The sequence below is a fragment of the Synchiropus splendidus genome, chromosome 9 (genome assembly GCF_027744825.2).
Source record: "Synchiropus splendidus isolate RoL2022-P1 chromosome 9, RoL_Sspl_1.0, whole genome shotgun sequence".
Classification (NCBI taxonomy): Eukaryota; Metazoa; Chordata; class Actinopteri; order Syngnathiformes; family Callionymidae; genus Synchiropus; species Synchiropus splendidus.
The window spans coordinates 14,102,883-14,127,189 of record NC_071342.1 but is presented as its reverse complement, the minus strand read 5'-3'; the positions used below and the strand labels follow the sequence as shown (position 1 = coordinate 14,127,189).

The 24,307-nt window shown below is 41.2% G+C and overlaps 1 protein-coding gene and 1 long non-coding RNA gene across 3 annotated transcripts; one reads left to right on the top strand and one right to left on the bottom strand.

Annotated features, from left to right (window-relative positions):
• Positions 1–587: 587 nt before the first annotated feature.
• LOC128765268 (uncharacterized) lies at positions 588–5,303 on the bottom strand. Its single transcript, XR_008415849.1, has 3 exons — positions 5,206–5,303; positions 1,059–1,149; positions 588–861 (listed from the first exon to the last, which is right to left on the bottom strand). It is a non-coding gene; the product is annotated as an uncharacterized LOC128765268 (long non-coding RNA).
• Positions 4,747–22,629, top strand: foxn2a (forkhead box N2a). Of its 2 annotated transcripts, XM_053875866.1 has the most exons (6): positions 4,747–4,895; positions 14,448–15,022; positions 16,831–16,955; positions 17,613–17,662; positions 18,212–18,280; positions 19,481–22,629. In XM_053875866.1, exons 2-6 carry the CDS (start codon positions 14,462–14,464, stop codon positions 19,903–19,905), a joined length of 1,230 nt encoding a protein of 409 aa, XP_053731841.1. In that variant the 5' UTR covers positions 4,747–4,895; positions 14,448–14,461; the 3' UTR covers positions 19,906–22,629. The 2 variants fall into 2 exon arrangements, with proteins under 2 accessions (XP_053731841.1, XP_053731842.1); XM_053875867.1 differs by lacking the exon at positions 18,212–18,280.
• Positions 22,630–24,307: the final 1,678 nt, after the last annotated feature.

The following is a 24,307-nucleotide window of genomic DNA, read 5'->3' as shown; positions in this document are numbered from 1 at the left end:
GTTGCTCTGGAATTTAATCAGACTGGAAGAGAGCTTCGTTTTTACTTTTGCTTTGACTGATTTGGGGACACCATCTTGTTGTATAGACACATACAAAACAAGACGGCAGAAATGTCAGTGAAACAGTTCTAGAGAAGCTATGGAAGATAAATTCTATTCCAATTTTCAATGAGTGCACAATGAAAAATTAAAAACAAAAGAAATGCATGGATCCAAAATACAGATTTACATTAGGAAATCAAAGTCACAAATATATTCATTGTGTTTCGTTCACTGTTCAATATTTCTCAACACCTTCTGTTCCCTTTCAATAAGCAGGATGTATAACTCCATATTTGGTCATAAATATCCGGTTCTGTGCACTGTTGTGATTTAAGTTTTGTGGTCCAAACTTCTGGCCTTTTATGAATATAAAAGGAGTTTCAAATCATAATTTTATTTCATTACAATTCCAGGCACCAAGTCAAATAACTTTGCCTTTTAAAAAAATCCACTGTATATTTGTTGATACATCTACCAGTCAGTGTTGACTTTATTGAACTGTCCGGTGACATTTACCAGGAGCAGGCTGACACTTGGATACAGTAATCGAAGCAGGCAAACAAGGACCAATAAACATAATCGTCATGAATTACCGGGTGTTTGCTTGACTATTAAAATCATCTGCCCTACATGGGGAGCATTTTATTGCCAGCGCATCAAAGAGGCCACTTATCAGCTGACTGATAACACGCAGCAACTGCTGACACAATTCATAAAGCTGGTTAACATAAAGGCTCGTCAAACAAAGGCTTCTGTGGGCAAACACACAGTTGAGAATAACTGTGGGCTAAATCCAAGAGAACCTCCAGGGAAAGAAACCTGAAGAACAAAAGAGAGTGTTGAATTTGAAAACAAGTTGGCCACGCCTTGTTGATAAGCCAACAGTTACAGGGGCGGTAGAAGTAACATTGAACTTTGTCTCTTTTAAAATAACAAATTTAAGCAAGAGTTGTGATTAAAAATAGGCTGTATTCTTTTGTTTACTCCTCGCTTTTCGTTTCTTCCAGGGCAATTACCTTCAGGCTGCTGTGATGTCTGTCAGCACACGTCTTGACACAGCAGGCGGGCTCTGGCAGCTTCACAGGCAGTTGCAATTGGTTTCTCGTCCTGCGGAGAATGCAAATACTACCTGTTTAACCAGTAACCATGCCTATCTGGAGAAAACACACCACTGAGCATCACTGCATGTGTGTAAACTTTCAGAAGGGAACAAGAGCTGAAGTCAAGCATCTCAACTGTATAAATGAAGAGGCAGTGAATAATCAAGGGATTAACATTCTCTTACCAGCTTCCAGGGTTATTCAAAACCGTTACGCTGACAAATAAAGAGCTCCATCAGCACTACTAAATGGAATGGTTTTCAGGAGCTAATCTGCTGGGTGAAGTCAGGGGAAGGAGATAGAAGGACTGCGGGGAAAAGGTACATCCACTCCAGCAAAATGCCCCAATACTTCAGTGGTAAATAAAACACGAGGCTGTGTCAAGGGACGCCCTGGACAGCTTGCCAGTAATGGCATTAATATGCCATGTGACTGTGACCGAACGTGTGAGAGGTTGTCTTTCACTTGGATGTATGATTTAAATCCCCTCTTTGCAATGTGTCTTCCAAAAAGAATTATGTTTAAATGGAATTGTTTGGGCCAAAGGATCCCCTGAAGACTTAGTGATATGTTTTTGCACTCTGGGGAGAAATCCCGACACACAAAGACGCATTGACAACACATAAATACAACACACATGCCGGACTTGTCTGTGATCAATACACAATTTATTATTTAATTCATGAGCATGAGGTACTGACGGTAGAGGCGCGTGCAAAGGCTTTGCTCAGCAGAATTTCTTCTGACAGGTTTTATTTTTGCGCTTTTCTGAAGCTAATCAAGTGCCAACACTTCTGGCTCCCACTTTCCAATCCAAGGCTCGGTGTGTTCAAGATAGAAAAGAGGATGAAAGCTACAAATTCAAGAGAAGGGAGTGAATGAAGAGCAGAATACAAACAAGGTTTGTCACCCGACAGTTTTATGAGCTCCAGACGTGCTGAAATGGAGTACCCTGCGTGTGCAGCAGCTCTTATCGGCTCGCTGGCAGTATAGGAGGGGGGTGAGAGCTTCAACACTTGCGGTCTGTAAAAATGGTCTGATTCATTTTCCGCATGAGAGGGTCTCACTGGGGCGGCATCAGACCGGCCAGTCCACGCAGATTTATGGACCATTAAAGCAGCAGGGATCCTGCCCACTATGCCACCATAGACTGGCAACTGAGACACTGTGCACCCTCATTCATGCTCATTCTCCCAGTTAGATTCTCCATTGTCCACCCCTTCATCCCGGCCACTTTTACTGCCACACATGAACGCCTCTCCAAGTCTGTAATCCCATTATTTCTCACCTAACTCCCTTTTATCCGTAGGGGCTCTATAAGGCATTATTTTCTACTTGTTGTCAAGTTGACAACACGCACCATTTCATTTGATCCTCCCTGTCAGCAGAGCTAATTCTCAAAGTCCTTCAACAGCACCAGAAAATACAAAGCACAACACCGCTCATACCTATATGGGCATCTCCGTAGGTGGCCGATGGATGTTGTTTTAGCTTAACAGTTTTACAATCAAATTAGCAGTATGGCAGGCTCACAGACTGATGGCTCTGTCTTTTCAAGGCATCCTAAATCAACGGTTACCCTGGTGATTAATGCATCTTGTTCTCTTCTCTCTCGTTTGCTGCCTGTGCAACTTCATCATTCTTAAGAGTGATACTAGAGGAGGAAAAACGGGACAGATCGTTGCCGCTTGCAGGCCCTAAGAATAGCTTATTGGGCAGGAAAATGATGCCCCTGAGTAAAGGCTTTTAAATGTGAATGCATTAAGTTATCTAGGGGCAACGAGAACACGTGATTTATTATGAAATAACACATGGAAACAAGAATGATTCTGAAAATGCACCAGCGCAGATATAAATCGATTAATTTTTCTGATGTCAAAATAACCAAAAAGGTAGTTGTGGATTTCAGTTGAAATTTTTTTCTGCAATTGTTTATAATGAGAGGAGGAATAGATGGTACACTTTTGTCATCTGGCTCCTATTGACGGAGGCACTTACCCACGCTGAAAGCTCAATTGACTTCCTTCCTCGCTTTCTACTGAGTTGTGCGACCAACTTCTGAAACACAACTGCTGCATCCCATAGAGCTCATTAGAGTCTGACTAGGAATGACATTTCAAATTGTAAAAAAATGTATCTAAATATATGAAGAATACAAATTTAGGACAGTAATGTTGGGTGAGAATTAGCTGCATGGTGGAGATTTGCATTTTGAAACCAACAAAATATGCAAACTGTGCTGAACTCAGCTGGCAGATCTGAGACAAATGAAAAAAAAATGTTTAGTAATGAGTGGCTGACTCTTGCACGGACAGTCTTTGTGTCGTGTTACATTCCATTCAGTGTTTAATCTTCGGTTTACACAGATCGTACAGACATAATTTATAGATTTAAGATGCTAGTTTTGTGGAACCTCGTCGAAATGTGAATGACCATAAATCTGTTAATATGCAAAGCTACTCTAGGGCCTCCTATAGTACATTTTACTAAAGGTTAATAGATTCAAACAAAATGACACTGAAGAGAAGTCACAGCACAACGTTTTACAGTGTTCTTCCAGTCATCACACAGACACGCTATGACCCTGTTGAGCCAGTTTGTCAAGTTACAGGCAGGGAAAACATGGGTGTGCATAGGTATGGGCGCATAGGCCTCTAAAGCGATCACTCCACTGAGAGTAAGTTTTGTGCTGCTGTAACAGTCTCACTGAGGTTGAGTAAGGTATCACCTCTATGTGAAAGTTACAGTTTGGTGTTAAGTCACTGTTGGCCAGTAAATCTGCACTCTACAGATAGTCTGATAAAAAAAAGCAGCAGGCTGGAAACTGTAACAAAGACATACTCATTGATGAAAACATTTCATAAACTTTTGGTTGACAATAATTTTTCTTGGTTGTTTACTTGTTCATCACACTTTTTAAATCTCATTGTTTCTACCCACGTCCATTGGAATTTCCTTTTACTTTGAACATTGCTATGATCATTGCAAATCCTCGCTTTATCCACATCGAATCATGACGCACCGTTTAGCTTGTGATGTTGCAAAGTTATTTTTTTTTTTCCCTAGGCGGTCAGTTCACCTTTAATATTCAATAAAAGTCATGTGTTTCACATGACCTGCACTTGTGAAATTTTTGATCATCATGAAACAATATATTGAGTACATTTGTTTTATGATCCCTCGTTTTCCGAGGCTCCCCTAAACCACTGATCATAGGATCGGCTCATCGTTTACTTTAGGAGGGGCCCCAATTGAGGGTCCACGGTCATGGGTGTGGTGACACATCCTTTCTCCCCGCCCCTGGGTGTTTGTGTAGCCTAAATAGCGCGGGAGTGTTTGCTTGTCTGTTCCGTTTGTATCCGTATAATGACTTTTTTGATGGGGGAAATACACGTGGCTCCTGAGTTACTATGTGAATCTTTTAAATATTAAAATGTTCTGCTCTGATGTGTTCGGATAGAAGTGAAAGCAGGATTCAAAATAGGATAGCGTGCGCGTTCACGGAGTCCCTGTGCTGCGGCAGTTGCCAGGGGAGATAGGAGGGGAGGGGCTCTGATTGGCTGGAGCGGGTTTGTTACCATGGCGACGGCGAGGGGTTTGGTAGCGTTGCTGTGCGCTGTGTGATCTGCGCGCTGCGTGTATGGAGGAAGCAGCTGCTGATCTGATCTCTGACATTGTGTGAACACAGACATCTGAATTAAACAACTCAGCGGCTTCGAAAACACACTGGACCGGGACACGACGTGCATGAGTGTAAGTAACCCGACTCTTTCGACTCGTTAACGGTCCGAGTTGTGTGTGAGAAGCCGCCGTGTGTGTGTGTTCCGAACACGCTAAAAGTAAATGTGGTCAAGTGACTTTGCTTAGAGCAGCCAGCATGGCAGATAAAGCGACAGCATGTGGCCGCTGGGCTGCCCTTTTACGCGTACTTTTCGCTGTCACCTCTCCATATAGTGTGTGACACAACCGCCTTCTTTGTTCTGCCTTTGAAGACTTTTTTACTGGGCGAAGAATGACTGAGATATTTGAGGTAGCGCGATGCTAACGCTAGCGGCACGCTTACCTTCACTGACTCGACAGCAAACGCCATTCTACTTTCGCGGTGTCGACCCAAAGCGAAGTGTAGTTGTATCCCCCTCAACTTAATTATTACAAGTTGATTCGGTTAGGTCTGTCAGGAAGTCTTATGCAATACGTGTAACTTTTGTGTTCGACATCGTGTGACTGCAGTCCGCGGTGACTCACGTCGCGTTACATCCTACTATCATCTTTACTTTTCAACACAAGCGGCACGTTAAACACGTAAAATTGCTTTTATTTTCAGTATCTCGACTTGTGTTTTCAACTCAATCAGCCTTTGGAGTGAAATTTGAAATATCCTAACTGATTTATTTTAGTCCATATCAGTCATATCTGGTTGTGTGGCCACGTTTGGTGGCTAAGCACATGATGTAATGGATTATCACAAGATTGTCCCAGATAGAGTGCTTTACTAACAATATCAGAGGGGGAAATACATCTGTGTGTTATGGCCGCACACATTAGGATCAGCTGGAACTGGTTTGGTTTAAATAACACATCTCATCCTGAATAATTTCTGGATCCCACTGTGTACATTTTGGAAGTGTTTTCAGAATTCAGTTGATGAATTTTTCACTTTCTTTGTGAAAGCATCTGCATTTCTAATAGGACAAAAGATTTGGAGACACGTGAAGACAGATGTTATAAAACTGTCTTTACCTAATTGCCAGTTTCCATTTTCATATGGAAGGTCAGAGCCATCTGTTATCTTTGTTGTTGTTTGTGGTCTTGGTATGCATCACTACTTTGTAAATGCTCTTGTTCAGGAGCCTCTGAAGGGCTCTGATCCAAAAATAGACCAGAGCCCACTAACTTTACTGGCATAGATTACTATAAATAATACTTGTTATGCACCATGTTATATGACGTGTTTGCTGACTTCAACTGGATCACAGAGGTAAAAGGGTGATAATGCAAAATCCGCAAAAGCAACATCATTCAATATTTACTTTTTTACATCTGTTTAAACATAAAGGTGACATTTAATTCTTTCCACAACGCTAATGATTTTCCTCAATAAAGATTAATTTATTACACATTAAATTAAATAGTCGTGAATACTGATCAGAAAGTTAATTTATTGTAGTTTTTTAATTTATTTATTCTAGATTTATTTATTTATTTATTTTTGTTGTATTTGCTGTTGTTAAAAAGTGGAAATATAGATTCACAAGGTTTGGCCTAAGCACTGTACACAACACACTGTGGGGAGAACAAAAGTAATCTATCTAAAACCAAGTATTCGTCTGTTGAATTCAGTTCAGTAGACATAATGAAGGACTAACTACTTGCACCCACTGCTTCAGTTGTCATGGTTTTAAGCTGGGCCGAACTGTCAAACCAGAATTTAACACTATTGCCTGTGAAAAACGTTTGTGGTGCATGACAATAAAACAAACCCGGTAGTATGTTTAACTTGGACCTATGCATGTGCAGTGAGGTTTTCCGTCCTTTAACAGGAGCAGGAACTTATGGAAAGTAGTCACTGTTGGGCTTTATAATACTACCAAACACACTGATGAACAGTAGTAACACACTGTGATGTTTTACTTACCAGCATAGAGTCATAGTACATATTGCCCAATGCACACTAGAGTTGTATCAATAAGCCAGAGTGAAATCATAAATCATCATGTCATAATTTGGTGTCCGTTGTTGCTAGGTTGTTGATGTTTGTCATGCCCTCATCTATGATCCCGCCTGATCGGTGTTTCTTCTTGACATGCTAACGCAACATCATGGCATAATCGTGCTTCGGCCCAATTTTCTTTTGGGGCAGTGTGGGTCAAATGGAATGGGGGTTGAATGAGCGCTCAACGTTATATTTACAAAGTCTATATCTCAACCAAAAAGATCTGTTTAGAAAAAATAAGAAACAACCTTGTGCAGTTCTAGAGTTTAATTTTTTTTTTTAATCGAATATGGGACTGGAATCATTTGAGAGAGTGACACAATTGAATGTGGTTAATTGGAGCAGAAGTGAAAAATTATCAATAAGGATTCTGCTCATTGATTTACGTTCAAGTTGTTTATCATGTAGATTTCATTTGTTTTACAAATATATATTGATTTCAACCGACTTTCTTTAAACATTTATTTTGTATGTATGCAATTAGCTTATTGATTATGAAGATATGCCCATTTCAGCTGCAAAACAAATATCATGAAAATAAAAATCCATTTATAATAAACAAAACGGCTGAAGGAAAGGAACAGAATTGTTCCGCCATGTTAAGTGGGTGGCTCTTAAGCTACCTTTCACCATGGTGATGTTTGTGTCTAATCTTATCACTGAAGTTTGTACTCTGACCCAAAGTAAGGCCACTATGTACTTTGTATATATACAAATGACTGTGGTTTTAAAGTCATTCCAAACTCTCCCAAATAAACCAACTACCTGAGTTTCTAAGGATTTTCACTTCCTTTTTTGTAGTCTGACGGTTAGAATCACTCTAAAACATATTCTGTGTACTTGCAAGATGGAAATATATTTAAATTTCCATATATTTATCAGGTTTGACAATGAAGTCGTGCTTGAATTAGTGAGGAAAGGGAAATCCCATTTCTACGTAATGGAGGAACTCATTTTACTGATGAACAATGGGTGGAATCATTTTCTATGTCGGTAAACCAGATTGCACAATAGGGCACAGGATTTTTCATGAATGGATGCAATCTAGAAGTTACTGCTGTTAACTTGCTCAAAGTGTTTTAGAAGTTCTTTAAAAAATTAACAATTGTTAATAGAGGACAGCTAAATCAACAATTTTGAGAAAAAGTAGCTGGAAAATGCTTGCACATGGGTTGACCTTTAGATGGCCTTTAGTGTTTTAATGAAGCCATCGTCTCTTCTCAGTTACTATATTTGAAAAAAAAAAAAGGAAAAGAAAAACAAAACATGTGATTCTGTGAACGGACTGCCTGTTGCTCTTTGGTTGCTCTCCATAGATCATTTGTTGTTCTAGTCCTACTTGCCATTTACTCACTGACTGTCCTTGTCTCGGTTCTGACCGTCAGCTGCCACAAGATGCGGCCTATTGGGAACCGCTCTACTGTCACTCATGTGACTGGAACAAACATAGAGTCTCTGTATTTTCGTCTTCATTATAATTCCTTCATTTTAAACGGATCGTCTTTTGACGACAATACACTTTTCATCTTCTCTATCATGTGGTAGTTGTTATTCTTTTGTGTTGTGTTGAAAAAATGGTGAAATTATTCAGTGAAACTATCAGCCTTGTTCGACATCTGAAAAATAAGACATATGTCTTGCTTTTTACCTCACGGAAATATCCCCAAATTAAACCTCCTAAAACACGGACTTTTGTAAATTGTTGCACTCCTGTCTCTAATACTTTGTAACCAATTAATTTGATCTATAACCTCATTCTTCAGAACAAACGAATCATTCCTTGACGCTTTATTCGTCCTGCTAATCTGCTTGCCCTAACACTGACCACATCAATCAGATCTCTTTTAATGACACCTGAACTAGCCATGAAGAAAATGTCTAGTACTGTTACACTTCTCCATATTGATCATATATAACCTCAGAGGAAGTATTTTGTTAATTTAATGGGTAAACGTTGCAGCTACTTTCCTATAGTTCTTGAGCTAGTCATCAAATATATACTTTGTAGATACTTTTTTCACTCCCATATTTCATAAGATTTCGCCTTCTGTTTCCCCTAATTTCTGGTTCCTACCTTGCATATTTACTGACTTTACTGAACGCATAATCTCATTCAGTATTTACAAATGAGCAAATTCCTGCAAGGGTTTAGCTGAAACTTGGACTGTGAAAGGGCTGGAAAGGAAAAGCAAATGTTGTTTCTGCTATTTTGAAGTATCTGAGGCAGAGGTTGAGAATATCAGTAGTCTGAAATGCGGCACATGACCCTGGAGATAAGGTTTCCCTGTTGATCAGGGGGTGTACTTCTGTAGACCTCTCCACTGTCAGCGGTCAAGTGCAGTCTGTTTTTCCGTTTCAAATAACTTCCAATATTACCAGCTTGTTTTGTTATTGAATTATCAGGTTTGAAGTTGCCCGTCAAAGTAAATATTTTCCCAATTTCAGCAGCATGCGGTTCATGGACACTGCGGCATTAACTGCTACCTCTCATCCACTCCTTGTTCCAGCCGACTGTTTTGTTATTGAGTAAGAGCAACTGCCTCTGTGTGAAGTCTGAATTTGTTCTCCGAATATGAACTTCCTCAACAGGCAGGAGGTGTTTCCTTCCCTCCCAGTCTTCTGTTTAGAACTGTGAGGTGAATACTGAGCACTTTAGAAACATGACGAGGGCAAAAACAACCGCTCCTTTGTCTGGACCTTACGTGGGGCCAATTCTATTCTTCTAGAACCAGTTTGCGTTCTACCATTTTTTTTCAGTCGGTGAGCAAATCAATTTCACTCATGGTTTGTGTTAACCAGCCTTATTAACCGTCACATTGCCAACAGTGTTGTTTATTCTGACATGAATTTCTCACTTGGCTATCTTGCCCTCCCAGCCGCTATCTCTCTCGGCCTAAATTAGCCTCCCTCCCCCTGTCTCATTCACATTTTTAGAGCTCGAGACATCGTAGTCACCTAAATATCACTTAGGGTTTCAAATAACAGCCCTGGCGATGGGGAGTTGTGACACACCTTTGTGTATCTATTACAGAGGTGTAACTGGTTTGTGTCAACTGTTTTCTTACTTGCAAAGAGGGTGCGGCCTCTACATCTGTGTCAGCTCAAGGCGCTGTCAAACAGTAACATGGCTGAAGTAAAGTTTTAAGTTCAGCATCATGTAAAGGTCTGCGTTTTTTAGCTCGTTGTGTTGTAAAGGAGGCTGTCGTGGAATTAGCTGCCGCCCAGTTTCATCCAGGTTGGACGTGGTCTTTCCTGCTTCTCTTTGTCAGACAGGTTTGTGGAGAACAGCAAGCAGACTGCTGGCCTCAGCGTTTTCCGCCTGTATTGATCTCCCCACATTATCTTTCTCTTCATGCACAGACATGAGCACAATTGCTTCCCTTACCACATTGGCTGCCGTGGCAACCGATTTCTGTTAGTGAGATTTGCTCTCAAACCATCTAAAAACAAGTTCCTCTTTATGCTGAAGCTGCAATTCTCACCCAGGAAACATCAGAAGGTGTACATTAGGTATACCACTGGCTAATCTGCCACTTATAGCCATCTTCTTATTGTGTGTGGTTTTTTTTGTCAGGGGCCAGAGTGCTTAACAGGATAAGAGGGGTGTATAAAGGGGGATAAATGTGCCTTGGCACCTGCTGTTAGACTCTGGCTGTTTGCACATGAATATGATGCAGCTTGAGTATTTTAACTTGCAGATGAGCCACTAGGTCAGCACTGTTGCAGCCTTGGTTCGTATTCAAGGATGAGCAGTCAACAGGCCAACTCAGCTCAAGGGCCACCCCCCTCCTAACATCTCCACTCTCATCTATCATTGCTTCCTTTTTTCGCCAACACAATAATCAACGCTACATTAAGTGACCAGCTGCAAACATATGTTTGGTTGGTTGCACCCACTGACCGATGGAGCCTGTGTTGATCTTTTGACTTCTGGAGTCTCCTGTCAAATAGGATAAGCACTCCCCATCATCCAAGAGTGCAGCTGAGAGGCCCTGGCTGTGGAAATCGACTCGAGTTTAGTGGTGATCTTTATTGGTGAATTATTGCACTCCTCAGGGTCCATTGAGTCCTTATATCACTCATTAGAACAACAAAGAATAAGCGATTTGCTTTTACCTTGGCTCCATTGTCCTGGTCATCTTGCAAAACATGTTGAGCCATGTAGGGCTGCACTGACACTGCAATGACAGAGAAAGGGAGGTTAATGTCAGCCAGCTATGGATTCACAATCTGCTCAATTCCAAACAAAATTTGAGTGTTGCCTTCGTGAATTTCATTTGGCTTTAGCTGAGCTGTTCAGTAACTCGGTTTCAACTTGAAGTTTACGCTGTAGAAGCGAAAGCAGAGTTCCTTCCTTAGCAACTTCCATCCCAGTTTTTTCAGCAGGAGGAGCTTGAAAGCAGAGAAATTGAGTGTCAAACTCAAGGCCCGGTGGCCAAGTATGGCTCATTGAGTGATTGTATGTGACCATCGAGCACTTTAATATTACATAGTTGGCTCAAAATTCACTTTGATCCTAGTTAGTAGCACACCAAAATTACCTAAAATTCATACAGATGTTGTTGGAAAATAATTGATGCCAAAAGTCAATATATAGAATTGCTTGATGCTCAATGCAGAAGCCAAATTCACACAAATAGAAGTAGCATTGACTTGAACTCTCTGAGGTTTTCCTGTTCATCGAGATAGTAGAGGACCAGGGTGCAGACAAAGTACATGCTCCTGAAGTGAGGGAAGATTTTGGCCCGGGTACATCTGTCAGAATAGTTTGCAATTTCTTCCATGTTGTGTGTTACATCGAAAATACACAACAAATAAACTCATCCCGATTATTCTTAAAAAGTCTTAAGAACGCTGATCTGTTCTGAAAATCTGTTACGCGTATGAATCTATCGTTGAACCTGTCAGCTGGTAACGTTCCCAATTTTTTGGTCATTTTTTTGAGATACGACTATCTTTTAACACAAATGGGTGGTTCTCTCGCCTCCTGACACATGTGACTGCTCTAGTTTACTGCGAGCTGTGATTCATCCTGGAGTGGGGATAACTAATGCAGCCCACCTCACTACTGTCTCTGTGTTTCATTTTCGCCCTGTTGGAGACTGTTTTTGCTCTGTCCTGAAACGACTCCCCTTGCTTAGGACGCAGGCCATCTTCACTGGTGCAGGTAGCATGTCAGACGTATAAAACGCACAAAATATTTTAGTCTTGTACTGCCAATTATGAAAGTATAATGCATTATACCTTATATTTATGAATTAGAGACAGTAATAATTCTAATTCTATAAGGTGAATCAATCATATTTTAGATTAGATTATTGAGTTAAATTATGCATTGTCACATGTTGACTATAAAATATTTTGAGATTATTTTTAATTTTTTTTTATTTTATTTTATTATGTTTATTTTATGCTTTTTCTCCAACTATTATCGGGCTCTTCTCTTTTTGATAATACTACACGTGGCTAAATAACAAAAGAAAATGCTATATTTGAATCTTGCTGATGTGCCAATGTCTGTGAATATAGATGTTAAACATTGAACTTATTCGACGGATTGCTGTATATTTAATTGACAGAGTGTGTCGACAATGGAGTGGGTTGCGGTTTTTTTAGGTCACTTTGGACTGAAATGTAGCCTGTGTGTCACAGGTTTAAACCCTGTCGAGGGGCTTGAGTGGTCATTTTGTAAATGCACTAATGCCTCTCCCTGTCCACTCATAGCTTCGATGACTGGCTGTGACAAAATGATTTGTGTATGCATGTGTAAGTGCACTCCCTCTCCTGTCTCACCCACTGTGCAAACACTCTTCAGCTTGACCCAATTCTTACCTTTCCTCACAGAAAGGAAGTCATTCTCTACCTTTCCTACCAGACTGTGTGTTGCTCTATCGCAATTTCTCTTCTAATTCTTGGGTATGATACAGTAGGATCCTTGACCACCGTCGATTGTGGCATCTGCTGTCGATGCTCAAGTCCAGTAGGAGCATTTCCATGCAGCATTGTGACTCTGTGGTGGTTTGTGCCAGCCAACATGGATTACATATTTTCTTATTGATGCCTCTTTGTGAGATGTCTGCTCTTAATTGAAGAGATGGGACGGTTGTCATGGTGACACCAGGACTTAAAGCTTATTGGAAGCTGAACCAAAGCATGATGACCATGTCACCACGTTACAGAGCAGTATATATTGTTTCCCATAGAGCCTCCTTGTTTAAGGCTATGTTAATATCACAGAGATTATGTTGGGCATTGGTGTTATCCCTAAAGAAACACAAAGGAAGCATCTTTACTCGCTGGATGTTTGTATCAAGGAATCTGCTCCTGTTCATGGGCATTTCGTTGTTGTTCAGCACCCATATTTAATACACACACACTATATATATATATATATATATATATGTGTGTGTATATATATATATATATATATATATGTGTATATATATATATATGTGTGTGTATATGTATATATATATATATATGTATGTATGGCTCAACAACCCTGGAAGGTTTCATACTCATTACAAAATTACAACAGTCTTTCCGTAAATGAGATAGGCGCGTACAAGTGGTGCCTTAAGACCATTCACTTGCTTAAGAGGTCCTCTTTAAAGCCAAGAGTCTTGAAGAATGATGCAAGAGCCACTCCAGCCTGGGTCAGTTCTAATCGAGAGTGGGGACGGAGGAGCTGGGGAGTGTAATACGGGTTCACAGTAATAACGCGAAGGGCCCTTGCCTCTCGACTGAATGACATGTTTCCCAAAGGGCGGATTGAAAGTTGAAACATAAGACTTAATGTCGAAGTTGGAAGTCGAAGCACACATGATTCATTAACCTTGGGTCATCAATTAGAGCTGTGAGGTAATTCCTCCTTAAGAGAGTTGCTCTGTGAAATACTTGGATCACTGTTTCCCTGCAGCAAAACTAGCCATTTAAGGTGGATCTAGAAGTGGCATTTGGTTAGGATGTTTTTCGGAGCAATGAATGCGACTCTGACATCTTGCGAAATGTTAAAAACAAAACTCTTCCCATTCAGCGGCGTTACCATGGATAGCAATAGGGCTTCCTGTTCAGTACAGGGTGCCCCCAGTACACCTGGACACCCGGCTTCAGAAGACATGCGTAGGATCCTATAGAAACATTAAAAATAAGGCAAAACACAAGGCTCAAGTTTACTAAGACTATAGACGAAGTAATAATGACATGACCAAATTCATAGATAATTAATAACTTGTCCTTTATGACCATGCCTCAGACACAAGAGAAATTTTTTTCATCTTCACTTTCTTAGATGCTGTCACATACTCATTTACCATATTCCCTTCAGTTTGTCTTGACTTATAAATTCCCAGTTCAATGAAAATCTCTGCCTGCAAGAAAACAGCCTGTTGACACTCTGTTTGGTTTTTGGTGCACTTTCAATGTAGTTTGACCAAATATAGAAATGACTTAATATACTGGATTTGGCCCTCAGGCCTTGAGTTTGACGTTTCTTTGGGTAACTGTATGAATCCTGCCCAACACTTGGAAGACTACGTATGACTACGTGTATTTAAAGAGACATTGCTGATAACTTTCTATTCTCCCTCCAGATCTCTTCGATTTAATGGGTCCAATCATTGGGATGTCGCCAGATAAGAAAACGGAAATTCCGGGTATGCAAGAAGAGCGATCAGGGCTCAAAGGCATTTGTGGTGTGGGGACACTGCCAGAGGCAGAGTGCGCATCCAGTCCACTGGCGACCAATGTGGACCAGACCGGTGGCACAGAAGATGAAGAGCTAACAAACCTCAACTGGCTTCATGAAAACCTGCTTCAGAACTTTACCCTCGGGGGGCCCGAGGCTCAGCCCAGCGGCAGCCCTCTTTTTGACATAGAGGGAGACTACGGGCCCAACCAGGGACCATCGTCGTCATCGTCCTCATCGCATGGCAGAGGTCGAGAGAGGGACTCGCTAAAGTCAAAACCTCCCTTTTCATTTTCGCTCCTCATCTACATGGCCATTGAGCAGTCTCCTAGTAAGTCTTTGCCCGTGAAGGACATCTACGGCTGGATTCTAGAGCACTTCCCGTATTTTTCAAATGCCCCCACTGGGTGGAAGAACTCTGTGCGTCACAATCTATCCCTGAACAAATGCTTCCGCAAGGTCGACAGGAGTTTAGGAAAGGTAGGTCTTTTAAACTTTACTCTTTTGAGTGTTTGCTTTTCTATGATGTACACTGTAAATGCTTGTATTGTCAAAAATGATGTGGAAAAGTGCCCGCATGTGTGCACCCGCTGTAAATCTCAACTTCACAGGCACAGTGACCTCTGACTTTGCTGCGATAAGACTGAAATCCAGTCAAGGTTACGCACACACACACTGTCCTTCTGAGGAAATGCAAACCAAGCACATGACAGTAGAGTTGTTTTTTTTTTGTCGGCTATTGTTTCACTATTTTTAAAACTGTTCGTGTCTCAAACTGATATAGGGTGAGCTTTCAGGGGATTGGTTATGTGGCTGGACAGTGGTGCCTTTTTCTGATGTTTGGAATCCAACTTCCAATTTCAATCTCAGCCTAATAGTGATATTCACTGTTTGCCGTGGCTGCTTAGTATACTTGCCGTAAGATCAACTGAAAACTGTACAGACAGGTTGACCCCTCAATAGATGAAGATGACCTGAACCTCACCTTGAGTTTTGTCATGGGTTGAATTGTGGGAGACCACTCACTAGTGTCACGATAATCGACCACTTACTTGAGAACACAAGGTCTTTTATTCTGTGAATACTGAGTGAACATTCAGTAAAAAAGTTTTTTTTTTAAGTGGAATGAGACTAAGTCATGTGACTGATCACTTGCCACTTGTATGCTTAAATGACTTCTGATTAATCACGAGACTGGAGTTAAATTCTGCATCGGAATGTCCTCTATTTGACAATGTCAAGCTAAATTTATTGAAATCTTCATTGCTAAAAATATCCATGACTAATTCCAGAGGGATGGTCATAATTAAGCAAATGGCAACTATAGATTTCAATCACAAAGGTTAGCCTTGTCAGACTTGGCGTCACAGTAAGGTGCAGGACACTCGGCGTGCAGGTGGCAGTGTGAGCAGTTTTGTCTGCAGAGAGACCAGACCCAGTTTCACATGACACTGGTTGGTGGTTTCCGTTGCCATGGAGACATTTCCTTCTTCCTGTATCAGGGCTGCTTGGTAATCTGAGTCAAGGTTATTCTCCTCCCTTTCTGCATTCTCCTCCCAGACGGAGTGAGAGTATGTTGCCACTAGATAGTGTGACACTTGACAGAAATTAGCACCGGGTGGATTCTTATGCCCAGTAGCTGCTTTCTGCTTTCATTCAACATGCTCAGGCGTTCTTGCTTGCTATGTGCAACTGCATGTGAAGTGTCTCATATTGTAGCTATGAATTATTTGTCCATAGGTCTTTGCAAAATTTTGGAAACTACACTTTTCCTCTGAACTCTTCTGTGATTTCTTTGCTTAACAGAGATACATTATAAGTTTAACGTTTTTTTGGATGTTCCCTACATCCAAATTGAGCATGAATTCTTCTCCAGCATTATCATTCAAGTCTTTAAATTTTAAGGTGAAATCACAGGGGTAAAAAAAATCATTCAGATGTTCCAGTAAAGTACCTGTAACCTGCAGCGAGTATTCAATGCCTGCATCAAGTCATGGCTAAAAGAAGTAGATACATGATCGTATTAGATTCATCCTTTTGCTGCTTAAGTGTCACACGTGTTGTTTGGTTATTCTGTTCTGTCCACTATGATTGTCATAAGAGTACAGCTGTGAGGCCGTTCTTCCATTTTGACGGGTGGTGTAGCCCAGCACTCACCGTTTCTGTGTATGAATATGTTTGTGTGACTGCAATTACTCTGGTTCTTAATAACTGTACTGTACTGTTCTGTTCTGAAGCTAAATATGTCCCATGTCTTGCTGGAGTTTAACTCAATCACTCCTCCACAGACCAATGGAAAAGGTTCTCTCTGGTGTGTCGACCCCGAGTATCGTCCCAACCTGATCCAAGCCCTTAAGAAGCAGCACTTCCCTGCTGCGCATGCCTTCTGCACACCACCGGCCTCCCCACCCAGGTGAACTGTCACGTCTGTGCGGAAAATCTATCCCATCAAACCAGAGTACTTAATATGGTTAATCATACCACCAAACACAGCAGGGCATACGCTGACATTTGTTTCAGTCGCCTAAAACTCTGAAGCTATAGTGTTTTTTTTAGGTGTTGCAGATTATCAGATGATGATGGCGATAGGGACAATGATGCTGGAGAGGTTTTGCCTCAAGAAGTGATTGTTAGATTTGTTACTATTTAACAAAAATGCTGGGTTTTGAAGATGTTGACGTCAAGAAACAGCAGGGGAGTTGTCTACATCCTCTCCTCTGCATAATTCATTTTGCATGCTGTTAATTGAATTATATACAGTGAGATGGCTTTCATTTACTTGTCACATGCCAATTCATAAAAATTCATAAAATAAGTGTCTTTGATCGAATAGGTTAAATTGTATTCTAATTAATGATGGCTAAAGCAGCTAGACTTTTCACTTTTCTTTTAATTTTTATTGAAAATGTTAACGTCATAAATTGTTATAGATGGATGTTTTGAGTTAAGGGATGTTTTTGTAACGCTCTTTCTAAAAAAAGCATCAAATCATTTAATCCAGATTAAGATGTCTCATGCTGTCTTTTCTATCTCCAATTCTCCTGCCTCATTTTTGTTTTACTTTCCACAGTGCCTCCTCACCCCCTCGCCATCTGTTTCTCCAAGGCTGCTCATTTAAAGGTGAGGCTGAATCCAAATTTCTCCTGCTGGTTTGAAAATGCAGCTCATTTGATGAATGTACAGTTGTGTGTCTGTTGTTGTGATCACGTTACGTTGGCACATTTCAGAACATTTGACATCACTGTGCTTTTCTTTAATTCTTGATTTGTTCCGTTGCTTCAAAGTCATTGATGCCTCATGTAGACCATAATGTTGAGAGCTCTCATTCAATATTTTAGTCTTCTGCTCCCCACCCTCTTCCTCTTAGATTTGTAACCTTGACGACAGGCAGAGGTTCTGCTGATGCTGAGTGTGGAGCACTCTGCTTCACTGTATTCATTAAAAATTTAGAGCCCCAGTGGCAAGGCTTTTAGACACTTCGTCAGGTCTGAAAAGATCAGATGCACTCAGAGCTGGATTTGACTATTTCCAGAAAATTGTCTGTGAATCTTTGTGTGTCATATAGGCAGCACAAATCTGGCTCGTGCCTTGGTAAAGGAGTGGAGACGTCATTCTGCCACATTTTCGCAGCGTAGGACTGACCATCATGCATGTTCTCTCCTCTTCCAGAGTCTGATATTGATGCTGCCACTGCCATGATGCTCTTAAACTCTGCCCCAGGGCACCACGTTGACCCATGTAAGAGAATCCACAAGCTGCCATCTTTTCACCTTTGCCTCATACGTCATTCATCAATGCTTGTTTGTTTTTAAGTTTTCTGCAGTTTTATATGTGATTCTGTCTAAAGTGTGCATATTAAATAATAATGCTGCGTTCTACTAAGGCGAGGTAGTCAGATCTTCCACCTCCTAAAATGTATTAGAACCAAATTTGAACCATTCCACTCAATTTTCCTTGCCACAGATGTGAATGAAGGCTAGCGGCAAGTCAGTGGAACCAATATGTGCCAATGATTTTTTGCTCTAATATTGCTAGCATCATGTGCTCCAATTAATATGGTGTAATCTCCTCCAGTAAAGTTGTGGATGGAGACTTCAAATTAGAAAAAAAGTTTTAGCTCCAAGACAAGTTATTAAGGCTGGATATTGATTCTGATTCCAAAATCGATTTGACTGGGTTCACAAGAGCCTGATTCAATTCACTTTTCAATTAGATTGTGATGTTTACATTCTGTTTCAAACGAGAGGCTGTTCTGGACACGGTAGGAAAAGTAGAACCCCGTCGACTATAGTTTGGTCTCCATAGCCTAAATTTTTTTTTGAGTTTCCCCAAGTAGTTCAAATTATCTTCTGAGGTTGGATTGCATATGTATCTGAAACTTCCAAGAATATAATTTATTTATTATTAATTTCCAGTCTATAAGCTACTTTTTTCGAGCTGTCTGAACCCGCGTGTCCGTAGCTCCGCTAACAGAGCCGATCTCCTGGAGGACCGGAGACGTGAAGCAGCAGCTGAGACCAGTTGTGGTGTAGGATCTTCAGACTCGTGGGAGAAAACGGCACAAACTGAGTGCTTTAATTTAAATACAAGATGTGAGGCGCTGATGATTCAGGTTCACAACATTGCCGAGTTTCTTTCATGAGTCAGTCTCCATGCTGGACCCCGTTTTCAAAACTAGTTAAGAAGTGATCCTCATGCATTTATTAAGCCAGGTGCACCACTGACCTTTCTATACCGCATAGACTGATGCGGCGATCTAGTTTTCTTCTTAAATTTATTGGGTGCAGCTAATATTCCGATGCACTCTATAGATCATAATTTATGGTATTTATTGGATTTTTTTTTTAAAGATTTGTGACTCAGAATTATGTAAAGTGGGATTTAACAGCCATGTTACAGAACTAAAATTTCCTGTTTTTTTTTGTCGTGCTGCTCCAGGTGATTCTGACAGCCCACTTGACCTCTCCAGACCAGACTCAGTCCTGGTGAGCAGCGATCCAAAGCAGGACCACAACTACAGCAGCGTGGCCCTGCAACGCTGCTCCTCCCGCTCCTCCTCTTCATCCCTGTCATCCTTAGACGAAGGGGGCTGCGACCGTAGGCAGTCCCACCGCGCCGGCAGCGAGGGCTTCCACAGCGATGAAGACTCTGACCTCTGGGACGAAAGGGGTATGCACGAAACATCCCGACGCCCACCTGCCATCAAGTGGCCGGCCGTGAAAAGGGCAAGACATGAGGTCAAGCAGGAGCTAGATGAGGAGCTAAAGGAAGCCGCCGGATCTTTGCTGCACCTCGCCGGGATCCGCGGCTGCATGGAGGGTTCCAAACGCACAGTCAAGAGCACAAAACTCAGCAGGAAATGAAAATTTCCACCTATCAGACTCCAGACCCTGTGACCGATCACCCTTGACCCCGATAGTGTGTCCCAGTGTGCCTCCTTCTCCTTTTCTGATCATTCATCGGCCATTTTGAGCCTTTTTTTGTTCGGGATTTCCCAGTCCAACAAAACAAATGGCAATAGTGTCGATCACACAGGAGAACAAAGCCATATAGAGACCTTTGTATCTCGGGGTGACTGCTGGTGTAGGTGATGCCTATCCAAAATGACCTGCCTGCTTCTGTTGGATCATACGATTGTGATTAATCTTTCCTCAAAAGACAAATTAAGACACACTGAAGGGTTGTCTAACTCAAAGCGTTGCATGCTTCCTCCTCCAACTTGTATCCTCTTCCAAGTGAATCTATTTAAGAAGCAAATGAGTGCATGTTTGTAACAGACGAAATCTAACCTCCTGTCGTATTCCTCTTCGTCCGAAAAATGCCACTTTTTTTCAATGAACTCTTGCTCTTCGGATCCTCTTCTTTAAGAGATGCAATAATTAATCCATAACCTTAACCTTTTGACTATATTACGTGACACCTTTTTTTAAAGTTAAGTAAGCTATTTGAAGCTGACAAGTAGTGTTATGATCCTATTATTACCCTTGAGCTCCTGCTCCATTTCAGGATTATCAAGCTGTTGGAAAAGTATTACATTGCCACTGCCAAATTAAGTTGCAATGTCAGCTATAATGTTAACTGCCTTTGCAAGATGTAAACCCCAGCTTTTTATTTTTAGACCATTGTTCAGCCCGTTTTTCGCCTTTTGTCAAGTCTTTTCGGGCAGAGAATATTCCACGTTTTGGTGACTATGCAAAATCTGATTTACGTCACCAGATGTTGAAGCTTGAGCTGCACTTCATTCCCACCGCATTCATAGAGCGATTGCATCTACAGTAACAACATACCTCTTTAGCATCGTGGTCGAAGGAAAAGCTGTCTTATTTACAGGAAAAGAGTAGTTGTTGCACACTGGGTTTCTGCTAAACGACCATCGACGGAGGGGATCTTCGTCCAGTCAAATAAATTTCAGAACGAAAAGTCATGTTTGTTTAAAAATAGATGCATGTGATTAAGTGAATGAAAATGTTCACACTCGACCATAAAGTATTCCACTTATAAACCACAAATATTATCCAAATTACAGGTTGTTCCTCTCTGACATGAACGTGTTTTGGTAAGAATGCAATTCAATGTTACTGGATTTCCCCTCAGTTCAGGTCAGCCACTCTTGAGCTTTTTCCTCTTCCTCACTCGAACAAAAATACGGAAGTCCTTGCTCTTTTCTCAAGCTGTGAAACGGTGTGTTTACTGTCAGTTGATTTTTATGCTGTTCACCAAGGAAAGGGGAAGTTTAACAGCCGCTTGTTTAGGGCTTTTCAGGAGATCCGCCTGGGTACTTGTGGCAAACAATTGAAGGAAATGATGATGAACACAATGTAACTCTTCCCATTGGGGGGGGGCAAGAAAGGCAAACCTTGATTACGACGCTTGGTAATAATCCATTTAATTAAGTGGTCGGTGCCAAGCATTTTAATGTGCCACTGATGTAAAACGAAAAAGGTCGTGAGCTTTTAATCCCCTCGATGCCACTTGACATTTATGATTTTCGAGTCACTATTGCCGTGTTTCATGAGTGGGAAATGGAAGAGGAATTGGGACAGTGTAGACTGTGACTCACTTCAGGAGAGAAGGCTGACCGTGCCACCTGCATACACTGGTTTTGTTTAGCTGTGAAAAAAAGAACAAATGATTGTTCATAAATCATAACCTTATTTATAACAATAATTTATGTGAAAATTGAAAGGAGACTCTATCAAACACTGGTCACTGACCAGGCACATTTATTTCTCTCCCTGTGTCTTTCTGTTTTAATTCTGATATTATTTAACAGCAATATGCCTGTGTTCTCGGTGTTTCACTTTAATTGCCAATGTCTACCGTCTGTTGAGCGGGTGTTTTTACTTTGTTTTACTTGTTTGATTCTAACCCGAACTGCCAGGTTTTCTTGATATGTTTGTTTTCTGCTCTTATGCCACATAGAAGATGTTTGATTAACTTTGGTCCTTCTTTTTCTTCTTGGTTTTGCCAAATTTGTTCTGTAATTCTGGTGTGTCTTTTGACAGAAAGACACGTGTGTACTGCTGAGTTGATCATTGTGTATTTGTTTTGTATGACATCCATGTTTAGATACAGCCATTCGATTGGGTTTAATTTCAACCTAGTTAACTGCCATTCTAAATTGCGAGTATTATGAGTTGCCAAAACTGTTGTTGTGTCGACCGCTGCAGCATACAACCTGCAGGCTGCTGCTCTTAAGTTTCAGATCTACATTCAGGGATAACTGAAGCGACGAGATGAAAAATTAATTTCTTTCTGTAGCACTTGCAAGAAAAAAAAAGGTTTATTTTAACTTCAGTTTCACAGAGATATTCCAACAAACTCTTGTGTAATCGGCATCGACTGATTTACAGGACTCACGAAATCTGCAGTTTATTCGGGTATACTTTAGAACAGGGATTGTTTATTTGCATTGACAAAGCTGCCAGCCCAGTATCAGTAACTTCTCTGCCAGCTTTAACCGGCAGACTGACCCTTTTGGTTTTTGTATGCTAACCTCTGTTGATAAAATGTTTATAAGATTTATTTTCGCCAAAGATATGCAATTGCATTATATATGGTATTACAAAACTATTAATAAAAACCTGTTCTTGTTATCACTGTGAGAACATTTTTCATTCCCATCTCTTGCACTTAAACCATCTCGACTCAAGGCCTCCAGCAGATGACAGTTCTCATTTCGCTGGTGATGAATTTCACAATTTACACCTACGAGATTTGTTCTGTCATCTTGCAGATTGTACAATCATCATGGAATTGCAACATGGAGTAGTTACAAGACATGTGGAGACCATTGTAGCTTGGGGCCCAGAAAGAGAGTTGAGAGCTTTTCCAGCCCAAGTTATTATCCATGAGGCTCCAACCCTGACCTTGTTGTCTCACCACATTATAGTCGAACGTTCTTTAGTCACAGTGTAGTATGTCTAGAACCTGACTGTCTTTTCCTTTAGGTTTTAGGTCCAGACATGATGTGGCTGCCAGCTACACAGGAGTAAACCTACGTAGAAGCGTTTCTCTACTTCGGTATGGACCATGTTCTATTGTAGCTTTTGAAGCTGCTGGAACATCATTGGCTACAGCTGTGACTTAGTGTGAGACTTGTCAACCCAAACCTTCTCTAAGAATCTCGACTAAAAACTAGATGATAGAAGCCCAAAAAAATGTTCTGGGCACTACATATAGCTACGAGTTTGTTCCTCACTGGAGCACTTCCTCCCTGATGTTTCAGCGTGAGTGAGCAGATTTAGCTAACGTGATTAATCATGATAAATTAATTATGAAACCTCTGATTCATCAGATTTGTTTTTTTAATGGAGTTTCACCCCCGGAGATTAAGGTTTGTCGTCTGTGTATTTACTTGGATGAACTGGCGCTTTCATCCTTTACCTGCCATGAAGGCTTTAAGACTTGCTTAAAATAAACAACCTAAGTTTGTTGCATCTACTCTTCAAATGCACAGAATCCAGATGAATCTCAGCGTGTTCAGACCCACTGACATCTGGGTCATCCAGCATCTCGGGAGAAACGGCCGTCTTTCATTCCTGCATCCAGTTTGAAGTGCCAGCATGACCCGCAGTCAGAAACGCACTTCACCCTGATGCACACATGTTGTAGAACAGTGCCAGCGACGGCTGTATGATCAGATGTTCTAACGCCACTCGTCACTGTAAGTTAATTAGTCATGGAGGACTGTGGGATGAACATGGTGTGACCCTGAACAAGGGCTCGTCTGACTCGCCTCGGGCCCGGTTGGCGCAGCTCTATTGTTCAATAGAGTCCTGTGTGCTGCCTGGGAGAGGGGGGCTTTCTCTCTACTGACTGCCTCAATTCAGCTGGAAATCAGAGCAGCATCACCTCCCCCCCTCCCACATGGCCATAGCAACCACGCCACGCCGACAGTTGCCTGGCAACCAGACAATGCTGGAGCCACTGGCAGCGGTGTGCGTGTGAGAGAGTTTCTGTTGAGCCTGTATACATTTAAGATGAGGAATAGTGATGCAGGACAGTTACACCTGTGCATCACAAGCCCACTGACAGCTCTGTAAATGTTTTATAGACATATATTTGGGAGCGACTGAGTTATTTTTCTTTTTTAAAACAACTGTAATATTGTGAGATTATCATGGATTAGGTGAAATTAATCATGGGGGATTTGAGCAGTCATGGATGCATTTGCAACACATCATCCACCAGAGGCCCAAACCAGGTCATCCTGCAGCATGCAAGCACTGATTTCTGACCCTGTTTAGTGCAACCTCCGATATA